General features: G+C 34.1%; 1 protein-coding gene across 1 annotated transcript in view; it reads right to left on the bottom strand.

Moving 5' to 3' along the window:
• THSD7B (thrombospondin type 1 domain containing 7B) overlaps window positions 1-15,708 on the bottom strand; it is a 61,585-nt gene extending 45,877 nt beyond the window's left edge. The window contains exon 1 of the mRNA XM_051985806.1: window positions 15,601-15,708. Coding sequence (XP_051841766.1) covers window positions 15,601-15,708 — 108 coding nt within the window. The remainder of the gene's footprint in view (window positions 1-15,600) is intronic.
• Window positions 15,709-16,442: the final 734 nt, after the last annotated feature.

The raw sequence follows: 16,442 nt of genomic DNA, 5'->3' as shown, positions 1-16,442 counted from the left end.
ATGAAACTAGAAGGATGAAAGGAAATTATTACATGTGGCCTATAATATTGTTAGCCGTGGAGGCAGCTGTGTGATCTGGGAGATTCCTCAACTAGTGAGATGCACAGAGGAAAACAATCTGAGCCTCTGGCTGGGATAGTAAGACACAAAGATTAACTAACATTAAACAAAAGGTAATTCAAGATGATAAAAAAAATCATAAAATTCCTAGAGAATGGCTTAATGAAGTATATGAAAAACAACTTTTTCCATTGTTCTGGAAAGCATTGGCTTCCTCTTATGTATATAATCTCATCAAAAAGATCATGGAAAATTATCTATTAATATGAAATTCATTAGATATAGGTTTGTATCATCTCCGAATGGAGCATCCAGATTAAATGCTCAAACCTGCTATAATGGAAAAGGGGGAACAGGTCTTAAAGGTAGGGTTGATGAACAAAGTAGATGTCACTCAATTTATTGCTTGAAAATTCCCTCTACCAATACAGATGGATAATTATGCAACAACATATGACCTTAAAGACTTGTCTGGGATAACAAAGATTTTAAAAGCCTTTCCCAGAATCTTAATGCCTATATATGTCTAAAACAAGACTTGAACCCAGGACTTCTTGAGTATGAAGTCTGTTCTCAATCCTGTACTATCTCTTATTTGAATATTATTAGCATTCAATAAGTTTTTTAGGTTGATCAAGTCATGAATTAACAAAAAAAACACAAATAGATCTATATTAAAGTTAGATTTCTAGCCAACAAGAAAATTGCAAATAATTATGGAAGTAGAATTGAGAAGAGGTTTATCTTTCCCTACTATAACCTATTTATCACATGATATTAGGCCCTTTTAGAGAACCTTCATGAAGAATATTAACATTTAAAAGATTATCTTAGCCCAGTAGAAAATCCCTTCTATAGGCTATGTTTTTCATTTGAAAGCACTCTGTGTATTCATTCATTTTGGCAGAAGATGAGAGGAGGTTTCTAAACTCTGTGTTTGTGTGCATGTTTATGTGCATATATCTGTATATATGTATGTGTGTATGTTTCTGTGTGCATTCCTACTTACCAATGAGGGGATCACACATAGAAACATAGCATTTTAGCCAGGAGGAAACTTAGTAATATAATAGTAGGTCTAACGCATGCCCAAAGGGGAATTCCTAAACAACATATCTGACAAGTGGTACATCCCTTCTTTCACTGAAGATTTTTTAATAGGAAACCAATACTCCTTGAAATTTCCATTCCAATTCTAGACCTTTCTAATTGTTAGAAGTTATGTTTGTTTAGTTTTCCTGACATCAAGCCTAAATTTGCTACTTTGCAGCTTCCATAGCTATTCTTCATACCAAAGAATATCATCTCTATGCTCATGTTTCTCAAATCTATCTGCCCTACCACAAATTTTGAATTGACTTCCCATTTCCAATCTCCAGCTGCCTTTCAGATGTCTCAATTTGGATTTCCAAAACAGAACTTGTAATTTTTCTTTCCCCTCTAAACATTTCTAATCTCCTATCTTCCCTATTAATACAGAGGGTAGCACCATTACATAGGTTTCTTGAGCTGACAACTAGGAATTGTTTTGAATTCCTCACTATCTTTCTTTCCTATATTCAATATGTTGTCAAAACCTGTCAAGTTTGCCTTTGCAATATCTCTCACAAATTCTCCCTTTTCTCCTTTGGCCTTACCACCAGCCTAGTGCAGGCCCTCATCACCTCATTGCCTTTGATTTTTGCAATAATCTGTTGATGGCTCTGTCTGCCTCAAGTTTCTTTCCACTCTAATCTGTGCTCCATTCAACCATTAAAGTGATTTACTTCCCTAATCAATAAACTCCATTGGCTCTTTATTGCTTGTAAGATCAAATGCAAAATACTGTTTAGGATTTAAAGGCTTTTCCCCCTCCCACAAATCCTGGACTTTTATTTTCTTATTTTTCTAGTTATGCATAAATATTAATTTTTAAATACACATTTCTTTATGAATCATGTTGAAAGAGAAAAAATCAGAACAAAAGGGGGGAAAAACCACAGGAGAGAAAAATAATCTCCATAGTTCTTTTTCTGGATACAGATGGCTTTTTCTATCCCAAATTTATTGGGAATGCCTAGGATCATTGAATCACTGAAAAGAATCAAATCTTTCATAGTTGATCATTGTACAATCTAGCTCTCACTACAAAGGAAGTAGAACCAGAAATACATCGTATACATATTTGTGTACAATGTATTTCTGGTTCTATTTGTTTGCTCAGCATCATATCATGTAAATCTTTTCAGACCTTTCTAAAGTCAGGTGTTCATCATTTTTTATAGACCAATAATTTTCTATTTATTGAGTTTGATAGCCCTTTGGGCGTAGTTCCAAATTGCTCTCCAGAATGGTTGGATCATTGCACAATTCCACCAACAATGAAATAATGTTCCAGTTTTCCCACATCTTCTCCAAAATTTATCATTATCTTGTCCTGTCATTTTAGCCAACCTGAGAGGTGTGAGATGGAATCTCAAGAGTTGTTTTAATTTGCATTTCTTTAGTCAAGAGTTATTTATAAAATTTTTTCATAGGGTTGTAGATGAGTTTAATTTCATCATCTGAATATTACCTGTTCATATCCTTTGACCATTTATCAACTGGGGAATGGCTTGTTTTCTTATAAATATGACATCGTTCTTTATATATTATAAAAATGATACCTTTATTAGAAACACTGGCTGTAAAATCACCTCCCCGCCCCAGCTTTATACTTCCCCTTTTAAGCTTGTTTGTGTTATTTTTGTTTGTGTAAAACCTTTGTAATTTAATGTAAACAAAGTTGTCCATTTTACATTTTATAATGTTCTCTAGTTCTTTGGTCATAAATTTCTCCAAGCTCCAAAGATCTGATAAGTAAATTATCCCTTGCTCTCCTAATTTGCTTATGGTATCATCCTTTATACCCCAATCATGTACCCATTTTGACCTTATTTTGGTATGGGGTTTGAGATGTAGTTCTATGCTGAATTTCTGACATTATATTCCAGTGTTCTCAGAAATGTTTGTGAAATAGTGAATTCTTATCCCAGAAACTGTTGGGGGTTTATCAAATTCTAGGTTATTGTAGTAATTTTTTTATTGTGTCATGTGTGTCCAACTTATGCCACTGATCTACTATTCTATTTCTTAGCCAATATCAAATGGTTTTGATGACTACTGCTTTATAACATAGTTCTAGGTTTGGTACTGCTAGGTTACCATCCTTTGTATTTTTTTCATTTAATTCATTTGATATTCTTGCCCTTTTGTTCTTCCAAATGAATTTAGTTATTTTTTCTAGCTCTATAAGATGATTTTTGGCAGTTTGTTTGGTATGGCACTTAACAAATATACCAATTTAGGTAGAATTATCATTTTTATTATATTAGCTCAGCCTATCCATGAGCAATGGATATTTTTACAATTGTTTAGTTCTGACTTTATTTGTGTGAGGAGTGTTTTGTAATTGTGCTGATTTAGTTCCTGGATTTGTCTCAACAGGTAGATGTTCAAATATTTTATTTTATCTACAATTATTATAAATGAAATTTCTCTTTCTATAGCTTGCTGCTAGGCTTTGTCAGTAATATATACTTATGCTGATGATTTGTGTGGGTTTATTTTATATCCTCCAACTTTGCCACAGCTGTTAATTGTTTCAAGTAGATTTGGGGACGACTTTTTAGAATTATTTAAAGGCTTTTTAAAGCTAGCCCAGTCCTACATTTCCAGTCTTCTTATAGCTTATTCCTCCACATTTTCTCTTTGATACATCTTCCACTAGCAAGATATTTCACCTCTTAGCTCTGAGTATTTTTTTCTGATTGTCTCACATTCTTGAAATACTCTCTGCTCTGACTACTGACCTATATGGATTTTTTAAATTTCTAATTAAAATCTCCCTCTCTATAGGAAGCCTTTTCCTCAACCACTCTTAATTCTATCACCTTTTTTTCTGTTAATTATTGCCTATTTATCTTTCATATAGCTTGCTATGTACATATTTGTTTGCATGTTGTCTGCCCCACTAGATTGTAAGCTCCTTGTGGGAAGAGATTCTTTTGCCTCTCTTTTTTTTTATCCTCAGCAAGTAATACAGTAACTAGTATTTAATAGGTGTTTTATAATTTTTTATTGATATCCATACACCTCTCAGATGCGATGAGATGAGACGATCTGAAACTGCATGAAATTACTTCTGTTTTAATAATGATGACGATCAATTAGAGGCATTCTATACCACTGACTTATTACAGCTCTCTTCCCCTTCATACTCTAACATCTAGAAAAAGTATTCTATACCTCATTGACTTCATTTTCCTATCAGCCACTCATTGCTTATTTTTTAATACTCCATATTCTTCCTTTATTGTCCTACTCAAAGGAGGGTTCTCTCCAATGTAACCAATGACCTCTGAAGAAAGGTTTTATTAATGTCTTTTATTTTTATATCACAGACAATTCTAACCATAGTGTCTTCTTACATCTTATATAAGCACACTCTCTGATCCAATGACACTGACCTCTGGTTTACCTTTAAAACCTGAAATACTCTTCATTCTCATCTTCTCCTCTTGCTTTGCCTGTCTTCCTTCAAGTTCTGTGCAAAATTTCACCTTCTATAGAAAACTTTCCACAATCTGTCTTAATTCTAGTACCATCCCTCCATTAATTATTTCCTATTTATGCTATACATAACCTGTTTGTACATATGTTTGCTTGTTATCTCCCCCACTGACTGAACCACTGTGGGTTCCTTGAGCATTGGATCTGTCTTTTGGTTTTCTTTGTATCTGACTTAGCTCAATGATTTTTAGCACATAGTAGGTACTTAACATTGCTTATTGACTGACATATAATCTCTCACATACAATCAATCAAAAAGTAATTACTAAGAAACTACTGGTGCCAGGCACTGGGCTATGTCCTGGGCATAAAAAGAAGGTAAAAATGACCCCAACTAAACAGAAAGTGTATTTTGATTGGGAAGATAAATGGAAAAAATAGATGTGTACATGATACACACACACACACACACACACACACACACACACACATACACATACAGAGAGATGGGAGGTAACCTTAGAAGGAAATTTTGAAAGACTTCTTTCAAAAAGTAGCATTTGAGTTGTCTTGAAAAAATACAATAAGAAAACTATTCTAAGAATCAGAAATGAGAAGGAAAAGCCTTACAGTTGCAAAAAAAGAGCACAGATGAGAGATAGATTGCCATTAGTGAAGAACATTAGATGGAATATTACACTGAAGCAAAGGGTACACAGACTCTATCCTCATAAATGACCTCTCTGCAGCCTTTGATATTGTTAATCACCCTCTTCTTGATACTTTTTTCTCTCTAGGTTTTTGTGATGCTACCCCTTTTCCTAATCCTCTTCTGTTCTAGTGCCTTTCCTTTGTTGATTATTTCCAATTTATCCTCTACATGTTGTCTTTCCCCATTAGACTATGAGCTTCTTAGAACCAGGTCTATCTTTTACCTTTTATATCCAAATACTTAGCATGTCTGGAAAATAGTAGGTGATTACTAAGTATACTGACTAATTGAGCATTGGTAAGGTAAGAAGATGAATTATAAAGAGAAAAACTAACAAATATAGTAATTATGTCTTAAGGAGTTTCTGATATTTAACATCCATACATACAACCTATTTTGGAATGAGGGGAGATGCAGATCTTCATCTCCTTTACAGGGCTAAGAACTAATGATTTTTTGATGACTAAATTCATTTGCTCACAACTGTTAAGTTCAAAAGATCATTATGGATTCACAGGGAGCAAGCATGCTGATCAATTTAGGTTTTTTAAAATGTATGTTTATGGAATATAAAAATAATAACAAATATCAGATGAGAAGAAAATGCTTAGGAAAACAAAAAAAATATATTATAGATCTGGTCTTGCTTTTACTCATACATAGTTTCTGTAAAAATTGGCTGGTGAGCTTAAATTTTATTCCTAAAAAAATCTCAGATTCTTGTTTTTTAAGGGGCAATTTCTGAATACCTATAAAGTATACCAGTTATTGTTAGCAGCTAGCATGGCTTTATCAAGTAAAGGTCATGTCAGACTTTTTTAAACATGATTAAAAAACTAACTCATGAGAGAAATTAAACTTTAGCAAAGCATATTTGATAGGTTCTTTTTTGGAAAATATGAGAAAAATCTTAGTTGATTCAGAAATAGTTGAAGAATTGAATCCCAGAGGTGGTAATTAATGGACTTAGGTCAACTGGACAAAGGTCTTTTTTTGGAGTAAACCATGGAACTATCCTTGCCAGTATGATGTCTAATGTATCAATTGTGTTAATGACTAGTTAAAGAATAGACAAAATGTTTATCTGTTGAGATAAATCTATATAGATGTTATATCTATCTATCTATCTATCTATCTATCTATATATCACAATAGGCTAGAATAATGAACTAAATCAAAACAAATGCTAAATCTTTAATATGGGTTCACAACCATCTTCATAAATGTAGGATGGAGATATTTGATTAGACAATAGTTTGTGTTTGAATTATGTGGGGATATTTAACATACTACAACTCAATATGAGTCAACAGTGTGAATGGTTTTCAGAAAACTTGTTGCAATCTTAGGATACATTGAGAGGAAATATAGCTACAAGAGGAATGACCACACCATGTAGTTTGGCCTGATCATATCTAGTATTAGGTTCAGTTTGGTGCACTCCATTTTAAGCATTGTTAATGTGACACGTACCTCAAGAAGGTAACTAAGAGAGAGACTGGGCCTTTTAGCAGAAGGGAATTGTTTGAGTGAACTAAGGATACTTAACCTAAAAAAGAGAAGACTAATTTGGCCATAAGAGCTGATTTCAAACCCATAAAAGGCTATCATGAAGAAGGACAATGAGACTTGTTTTAGTTTCCATAAAGAGTAGAATAAGAGGCCATAGGTTAAAGTTGCAGAAAGCTAGATTTATGCTGTACATGCAATGATGAAGTTAAGAGCTCTTCAAAAATGAAAATTGCTGGTTTAGCAGGTGGTGGTCACTTGCTCACGTGAGGTATTCTGGATAATTACCAGTGATGTTGTAGAGGAGATTTTTTCCAGCTCTGAGATTCTGGGGTTATAAGTTTTTGTTCTCCTCCTTGATATTTCTATAGCAAGTTGACTATATTGATTAATGCCTACTTCTAGAGACTTTTCTTTTGAGGTATCATGGAAGCATATCTTTTTTTCTTCATATTAGTAAGGAGTTTGACTTCTCTTTTTTATCCTTCTCTACTAGTTTATATTCCTCAACCTGATCTTAGTGTATGAATGTTCCTTAAAGCTTAGTCTTTTATTTCTCTTTCTCTCTGCTCTTAGCAATCTTGTATACTACCATTGCATCTCACAGACAACTAGGTAGTTCAGTGGATAGAGCACCTAGCCAAGAGAACCTGAATTTAAATTCAACCTCAGATACTTGACACATATTAGTTATGTGATTTTGTGCAAATCATTTACCCCCAATTGCCTTGCCAAAAATAAAGTCTCTATAGCATTTTCTGTGACTAGCATCAGTCTGGCTTTTGAGCTTTGTTATTATACTAATAACTGACTTTTTGAACAGCTCCATCTGGAATATTTAACCAGTGCCACAAACTCAACATGTCTCAAACTGAGCATATAATCTTCCCTTCCAAAAATATGACTTTTAAAAAAAGTATTATGTAATCAATAACTGGCATAAATAAGGCTCTGTAACTGAACTTCTTTAATACTATACCAAACTTATATGTATAATTTGATTTTTACTGATATAACATAAAAAAGAGAAGTAGAAATGAAAAGGGGATAGTATCAGAAAAAGGGAAAAAGGGAGATAAAAAGAGGGAAAGTACATCGCATGAAGAGGCCAAGGAAACCTAGCATAACTGAGGGAATTTAGAGAGGAGGAAGAACATTATGTGACTCTTACTCTCATCAGAGTTGGCTTAAAGAGAAAATAATTAACATATTTGGTTTACAGAGAAACTTCTCTCACCTCATTAAAAAGTGGGAGAGGAAAAGGGAAAAGGAGAAGAGTAATAAGGGAAGGGTACAAGAAAGGGGAAAAGATTCAAAGGGGATGGGAGGGATCCTAAAAAGGGAGAGCTGTGTGACACAAGTGGTGCTCATAAGTTTAATACTGGGAAAGGGGGAAAGGGGAGGCAAGAAAAAGAAAAGCACAATCTGGGGATAATAAGATGGCAGGAAAAACAGAATTAGATTTTTTAACCATAAATGTGAATGGGATGAACTCTCCCATAAAGCGGGGGTGGATAGCAGACTGGATCAAAAGTCAGAACCCTATACATTTAAAGCAAGGAGATACATACAGAGTAAAGGTAAAAAGCTGGAGCAAAATCTACTATGCTTCAGGTGAAGTCAAAAAAGCAGGGGTAGCCATCTTGATCTCAGATCAAGCAAAAGCAAAAATTAATCTAATCAAGAGAGATAAGAAAGGAAACTATTTCTTGCTAAAGGGTACTATAGACAATGAAGCAATATCAATACTAAACATATATGCACCAAGTGGTATAGCATCTAACTTCCTAAAGGAGAAGTTAAGAGACTTGCAAAACTATAATAGTGGGAGATCTCAACCTTGCACTCTCAGAATTAGATAAATCAAACCACAAAACAAATAAGAAAAAAATTAAGGAGGTAAATAGAATATTAGAAAAATTAGGTATGATAGATCTTTGGAGAAAACTGAATGGTGACAGAAAGGAGTATACTTTCTTCTCAGCAGTTCATGGAACCTATACAAAAATTGACCATATATTAGGACATAAAGACCTCAAAATTAAATGCAGGAAGGTAGAAATAGTAAATGCTTTCTTTTCAGATCATGATGCAATAAAACTACATTCAACAAAAAGTTAAGGGTAAATAGACCAAAAAGTAATTGGAAACTAAATAATCTCATCTTAAAGAATGATTGGGTGAAACAGCAAATTATAGACACAATTAATAATTTCACTCAAGATAATGACAATGATGAGACATCGTACCAAAATTTGTGGAATGCAGCCAAAGCAGTAATAAGGGGAATTTTATATCTTTAGAGGCTTACTTGAATAAAATAGACAAAGAGAAGATCAATGAATTGGGCTTACAACTGAAAAAGCTAGAAAAAGACCAAATTAAACCCCCATAATCAAATACTAAACTTGAAATTCTAAAATTAAAAGGAGAAATTAATAATATCAAAAGTTAAAAAAACTATTGAATTAATAAATAAAACTAAGAGTTGGTTTTATGAAAAAATCAATAAAATAGATAAACCTTTGGTAAATCTGATTAGAAAAAGAAAAGAGGAAAATCAAATTGTTAGTCTTAAAAATGAAAAGGAGGAATTTTCCACCAATGAAGAAGAAATTAGAGTGATAATAAAGAATTACTTTGCACAATTTTATGCCAATAAATTTGATAACCTAAGTGAAATGCATGACTACCTCCAAAAATATAGGCTTCCCAGATTAACAGAGGAGGAAGTAAATTGCTTAAATAATCCCACATCAGAAAAAGAAATAGAACAAGCTATTAATCATCTCCCTAAGAAAAAATCCCCAGGACCAGATGGATTTACATGTCAATTTTACCTAACATTTAAAGAACAATTAACCCCAATGCTATATAAACTATATGAAAAAATAGGAAATGCTATATAAACTATTTGAAAAAAAAATAGGGAAAAATAGGGAGTCCTACCAAATTCCTTTTATGACACAGACATGGTACAGATACCTAAACCATGTAAGTTGAAAACAGAGAAATAAAATTATAGATCAATCTCCCTAATGAATATTGATGCTAACATCTTAAATAAGATATTAGCAAAAAGACTACAGAAAATCATCCCTAGGATAATACACCATGTTCAAGTAGGATTTATACCAGGAAAACAGGGCAGGTTCAATATTAGGAAAACTATCAGTATAATTGGACAGATTAATAATCAAATTAACAAAAACCATATGATCATCTCAATAGATGCAGAAAAAGCACTTGACAAAATCCAACATCCATTCCTATTAAAAACACTTGAGAGTATAGGAATAAATAGAATTTTCCTTAAAATAATCAGTAGCATTTAAATAGATGTTATGGATCAGTAAGCAGCATATGTAATGGGGATAAATTGGAATCATTCCCAATAATATCAGGAGTGAAACAAGGTTGCCCACTATCACCATTACTATTCAATATTGTATTAGAAATGCTAGCTTTGGCAATAAGAATTGAGAAAGAGATTAAAGGAATTATAGTAGGTAATGAGGAAATCAAATTATCACTCTTTGCTGATGATATGATGGTGTACTTAAAGAAGCCTAGAGATTCTACTAAAAAGATATTAGAAATAATCCACACCTTTAGCAAAGTTGCAGGATACAAAATAAACCCACATAAGTCATCAGCATTCTTATATATCACTAACAAAATCCAACACTTACAGTTACAAAGAGAAATTCCATTTAAAGTAACCACCGATAGTATACAATATTTAGGAATCTATTTGCCAAGCAAAAATCAGGAACTATATGAGCAAAACTACAAAACACTTTCCACACAAATAAAGTCAAATCTAACCAATTGGAAAAATATCAAATGATCTTGGATAGGGGGAGCAAATATAATAAAGATGACAATACTACCTAATCTAATCTATTTATTTAGCACTATACCAATCAGACTCCCGCCAAAAAATATTTTAATGACCTAGAAAAAATAACAACAAAGTTTATGTGGAAAAACAAAAGGTCAAGAATTTCAAGGGAATTAATGAAAAAAAAATCAAATGAAGGTGGCCGAGTTGTACCAGATCTAAAATTATATTATAAAGCAGCAGTTACCAAAACCATTTGGTATTGGCTAAGAAATAGACTAGTTGATCAGTGGAATAGGTTAGGTTCAAAGGACAAAACAGTCAATAACTCTAATAATCTAATGTTTGACAAACCCAAAGACCTCAGCTTTTGGGATAGGAACTCCCTGTTTCACAAAAATTGCTGGGAAAATTGGAAATTAGTATGGCAGAAACTAGCCATGACCCACACCGTACACCAAGATCAAAATGAGTTCATGACCAAGGCATAAAGAATGAGATTATAAATAAATTAGAAGAACATGGGATAATTTAGAGGAAGGAATTTATGACCAAAGAAAAACTGGAGATCATTATTGATCACAAAATAGAAAATTTTGATTATATCAAAATGAAAAGTTTTTGTGCAAACAAAATTAATGCAGACAAGATTTAAAAAAAAATAAAGTGGGAAAACATTTTTTAACAGTCAAAGGTTCTGATAAAGGCTTCATTTTCAAAATATATAGAGAATTGACTCTAATTTATAAGAAATCAAGCCATTCTACAATTGATAAATGATCAAAGGATATGAACAGATAATTCTCAGATGAAGAAATTCAAACTATTTATAGCCATATGAAAAGATGCTCCAAGTTATTATTAATCAGAGAATGCAAATTAAGACAACTCTGAGATACTATTACACACCTTCAGACTGGCTAGAATGATAGGGAAAGATAATGTGCAATGTTGGAAGGTGTTGGAATCCTTACTAACTGCTAACTAATTAGAGTTGATCTAATCTTACAAGAAGATGTTTTGGGCAGAACGTGAAACAAGATACTAAGTAGAACTAATTAATACAAGGCTTGTGTTCACACCTTTACTCATTGAAGTTCAATGAGTTCACACCTCCCTTGAAGCTCTTTGGGCCAGAGAGCACTAGCATAAATAGAGCTTCAATGGGCCAGTCAAGGAAGTTCTTCAGAGTGAAGAAGCTACAAGTTGGGATTTCAGCAGAATTACATCAGAAGCCCTCTCTTCAAGGCAAGACAGATTCAACTTGGTACTGGCTCTGGAGGCTGAAGAAAGCAGAGGCAGAAGCAAAGGACAAAGCGGCAAGAGCTCTTGGAACCAAGCAGAGAGATAGGCCTCTAAGCTAACCAGGCTATATTGGAGATAATAAAAGATCTGAACTTTCATCACCTGGCTGCATTTGGGAAGAAGATCACCACATTTTTGAGAAGAAAAAGATCACAACATTTGAACTCACAACATTTTGGCGCCCAACGTGGGGCAAACAGACCCCCTCAGTGGATTTCAGTGGAAAAGCTACGATCCTGATTCAAGTGGAAAAGCCTCTGATCCTGATCCAGTGGAAAAGACTCTTCAACCCAGAAATTAGGGTTGAAATTTTGTTAGAAGAGTTAAAGTAGAATTTCAGCTAAGATGGGACAGATATTTAGAAAACAGCCTGTTTCTGTTCAAGGAAAATGTTTAGAGAGCATTGTCAAAATTATGGAAAGCCAAAGTTTAATTATAAGTTTACAGCAAATCACTGAATTTTTACAAACTGTAAAGGACATATGTCCTTGTTTCTCTCTTGAAAAGGAATTAGATCTAAATGAATGGAAATTGGTTGGAGAGGATCTTTGTCAATTCTATGATAAAAATGGGCCTAACTCAATAATTAATACATATAATGTAATACAATTGGCTATAAGAAGTTATTTAAGTGATAGAATGATGAAAAGGAAAGTACAGGAGGAAGAAGTGCCAACTTTACTAGGTGAAAAGGAGGATGGATCAGATGAGAATGGAGCTAATTACAGTTCTGAGTATGATACTTCACAGCAGGAGGAATTAGGTGATTCCACATCTCATGACCCTCCCCCCGCAATTAACCCTTCATGGGTGGAACAAGGGAGAGGGAGAGAGACAGAAACACAGTCAGCTTCTCCTGTAAAGCAGAATTTGACAAGATTAGAAAAAGCATTAATTAAAGCAAAAAATGAAGGAGAAAATATATCTGATTTTATAAATGCATATCCTGTGATTGAAGAGCTCAACTCCTCAGGTCAAAAAGAGAGAAAATACAATCCTTTTAATTTGGAAAAAATTAAAGATTTGAAAAAGGGTTGCACTCTTTATGGGGCTACATCATCTTATGTGAAGATGTTACTGGATAATTTGTCTTATGAAATCTTAACCCCGAATGACTGGAAATCCATCGCTAAAACATGTCTAGAACCGGGACAAAATTTATTGTGGCTTTCAGAGTTTCATGAATTATGTAGGATTCAAGCCCAACGCAATAGGCAAACAGGAGCTATTGTATAAGTTGCTTTTGACCAACTAACTGGAGAAGGTCAGTATACAGAGAGTTCAGAACAGATTTATTATCCCATAACAGTGTATGAGCAAATTTCTAAGGCTGCAATAAAAGCTTGGAATTCTCTCCCTGGACAGAAAGATGGAAATAATGCTTTCACAAAAATAGAGCAAGGTCCCAATGAATCTTTTGCAGATTTTGTGGGACGTTTACAAACAGCTGTAATAAGAACCATTGGAGATAATGCAGCAACAGAAATAATGACCAGACATTTGGCTAAGGAAAATGCCAATGAGGTTTGCAAAAGAATTATATGGGGGCTAGACAAAGATGCTCCTTTGGAGGAGATCATAAGACGCTGTGCCACAGTGGGCACAAATGCTTATTATGCCCAAACTATGATGAACATGGAAAGACAAGGTCCTTCTTGGCAAAGGAATTATAGAGAAACTCGTCGATGTTTTCAATGTGGAAAAGTTGGACATTTGAGAGCTCATTGTAGATATGGAGATAGAGTGAGAAGACGGGGTGAGAGAAAACCCAAAACCCCATGTCCAAAATGTAACCGAGGCTTTCACTGGGCCTCTGAATGTAGGATGACCCAGAGAAATGAGAGGCAGGATCCAGCTCCAAAGTATCAATCAAAGGACAGGTGGGGCATGATAGCAGCTGAGGTTACACCCAGAGAGACTTTAGAAATTCAGGATTCTGATGTCATCAACCAACAGAAAAGCAATCAGGATTACAGTTGGGAAGAATACAGGCCTTTTAAGACAACAAGGCAGTATCCAGTGCAAACAGCTCCAATGTAATTACCAGATGATGAGGAGAAATCCCAAATTTGATAAATAGAAGGGAATTAGGTTAACTGCTTGGGGAAGAGGATCTGCTTATATTTCCACAGATGAAGAAAGAATCAGATGGCTGACAATGAGACTGTCAAAAGGACTCTTAAAATCTTCAGAAATCATTGGATTTCTTAACACAAGATGAAACTATTTCAGTTCCTGAAAAACCAGCAAGAATCATTGGGTTCCCTGAGATGAAAAATTGTTGATGAGACTTTTTGCAGTACTTCAGAGCTTACAGGAATTATTAGATTCCTGGCACATGAACTAATGGACAATGGATTGCTTATGGACTATTTCTAGGACTTATGGACATGTGTAAATTTTCAGGTTGATTCATGTTGTTACATTACTACTAGCCTGTGTTATATTGCTATGTGTTTATGTAAATTATGTATAATGCCTCCCATATTGATGGATTTATGTATACCATGTATATCATATTGATGGATTTATGTGTACCCCTTCAGAAACCCACTAATCTGATTAGATTTCCTATTTCCTTTGGTGTTTTCATCTAACAAAAGAAAGGGGGAGATGTTGGAATCCTTACTAACTGCTAACTAATTAGAGTTGATCTAATCTTACAAGAAGATGTTTTGGGCAGAACCTGAAACAAGGTACTAAGTAGAACTAATTAATACAAGGCTTGTGTTCACACCTTTACTCATTGGAGTTCAATGAGTTCACACCTCCCTTGAAGCTCTTTGGGCCAGAGAGCACTAGCATAAATAGAGCTTCAATGGGCCAGTCAAGAAATTTCTTCAGAGTGAAGAAGCTACAAGTTGGGATTTCAGCAGAATTATGCCAGAAGCCCTCTCTTCAAGGCAAGACAGATTCAACTTGGTATTGGCTCTGGAGGCTGAAGAAAGCAGAGGCAGAAGCAAAGGACAAAGCGGCAAGAGCTCTTGGAACCAAGCAGAGAGATAGGCCTCTAAGCTAACCAGGCTATATTGGAGATAATAAAAGATCTGAACTTTCATCACCTGGCTGCATTTGGGAAGAAGATCACCACAGGAAGGGATGTGGGAAAACTGGGACACAGATACATTGTTGATGGAATTGTGAATACATCCAGCGAAATTCTCAATCCCTCTATTTTTGTCCGCCTGAATTTTTGATTTCTTTCAGAGGCTAACTGTACACTATTTCAAAGTCCGATTCTTTTTGCACAGCAAAATAACTGTATGGACATATATACATATATTTAACATATTTAACACGTATTGGTCAGCCTGCCATCTGGGGGAGGGAGTGGGGAAAGGAGGGGAAAAGTTGGAACAAAAGGTTTTGCAATTAACAATGCTGAAAAATTACTCATGCATATATCTTGTAAATAAAAAGCTATTTAAAAAAAACTATATCAAACTTTCTCTTAATATCAATACTCTTTCCTTCCCAATTTACTTAAATCTATGAAACTTAATGGTCTAACTGCATTAAAATATAAATTGTAGTGTCTTTTATTTCCATGTCCATTCATATCATGTCCAAATTCTCAGTAGGCATCAAAAACATATTAAAGCCATTCATCATATATGATATATGAACAAATAGGAATTACCTGTTCACAGTAGTCCATACTGACTGACTTTCCATCACTACGTATACAGCTCAAAAGGCGTGTCCTGACACCTTGTCCACAGCTTGCATTTTCACTCAGTTGGCACATGCTCCATTCTACAAGAACATAATGATGTGTTCAGCAAATAGGATATGAAAGTGTGGACAAAGTACAATCAGCTCTTGGTTATCTGTAAGCCTGGAGGAGAGTAGTAGAATAGATAATCCAAAAGTCATATTTAATTCTAACTTTGAAAGTTCCTGTTCTTTTTTTTTTTAAATTCATCAGAAATGGATAGTTATCCCAGATGAGATATTTTGCTGAGTACCATATTCAAACAATTTGATACTCCCTGATAATTCCTTCTTGACAATAGGGCGAAGTAGTCTCCAAAAACATTCAGGTGAATAGAGAAATCATAGTCTGGAATTATATGTTAGTTATAGATAAGTCAGAGAAAAAATAATTTAAAAATGATAGTCTCCTAAGGACATCCTTTTTTTCTGAGCCTCAATTTCTTCATATATAAAATAGAGATAATACTTGGACTATATACCTCAGAAAGCTGTTATGGACTATATACCTCACAAAGCAATCTAGCAAATGAAATATGGTTTATATTTGAAAAGAATTATGTCCTAAAATATTCAAATTTTAGAGCTGGAACATCCTTTAGAAATTATCAATTAATTTAAAAAAGCATTTGTTAACTATTTACGATGTTTTATTGTTCTGTGGTAGAGACACTGTATACAAAGACAAAAATAAATCAGTTCCTTCCCCCAGGGGCTTGCATTACATTGGGTGAGGAAACACGCACACATATATACAGACACATATGG

The sequence above is a fragment of the Antechinus flavipes genome, chromosome 3 (assembly GCF_016432865.1).
Source record: "Antechinus flavipes isolate AdamAnt ecotype Samford, QLD, Australia chromosome 3, AdamAnt_v2, whole genome shotgun sequence".
Lineage (NCBI taxonomy): Eukaryota > Metazoa > Chordata > Mammalia > Dasyuromorphia > Dasyuridae > Antechinus > Antechinus flavipes.
This window is presented reverse-complemented; position numbering and strand designations above follow the sequence as displayed.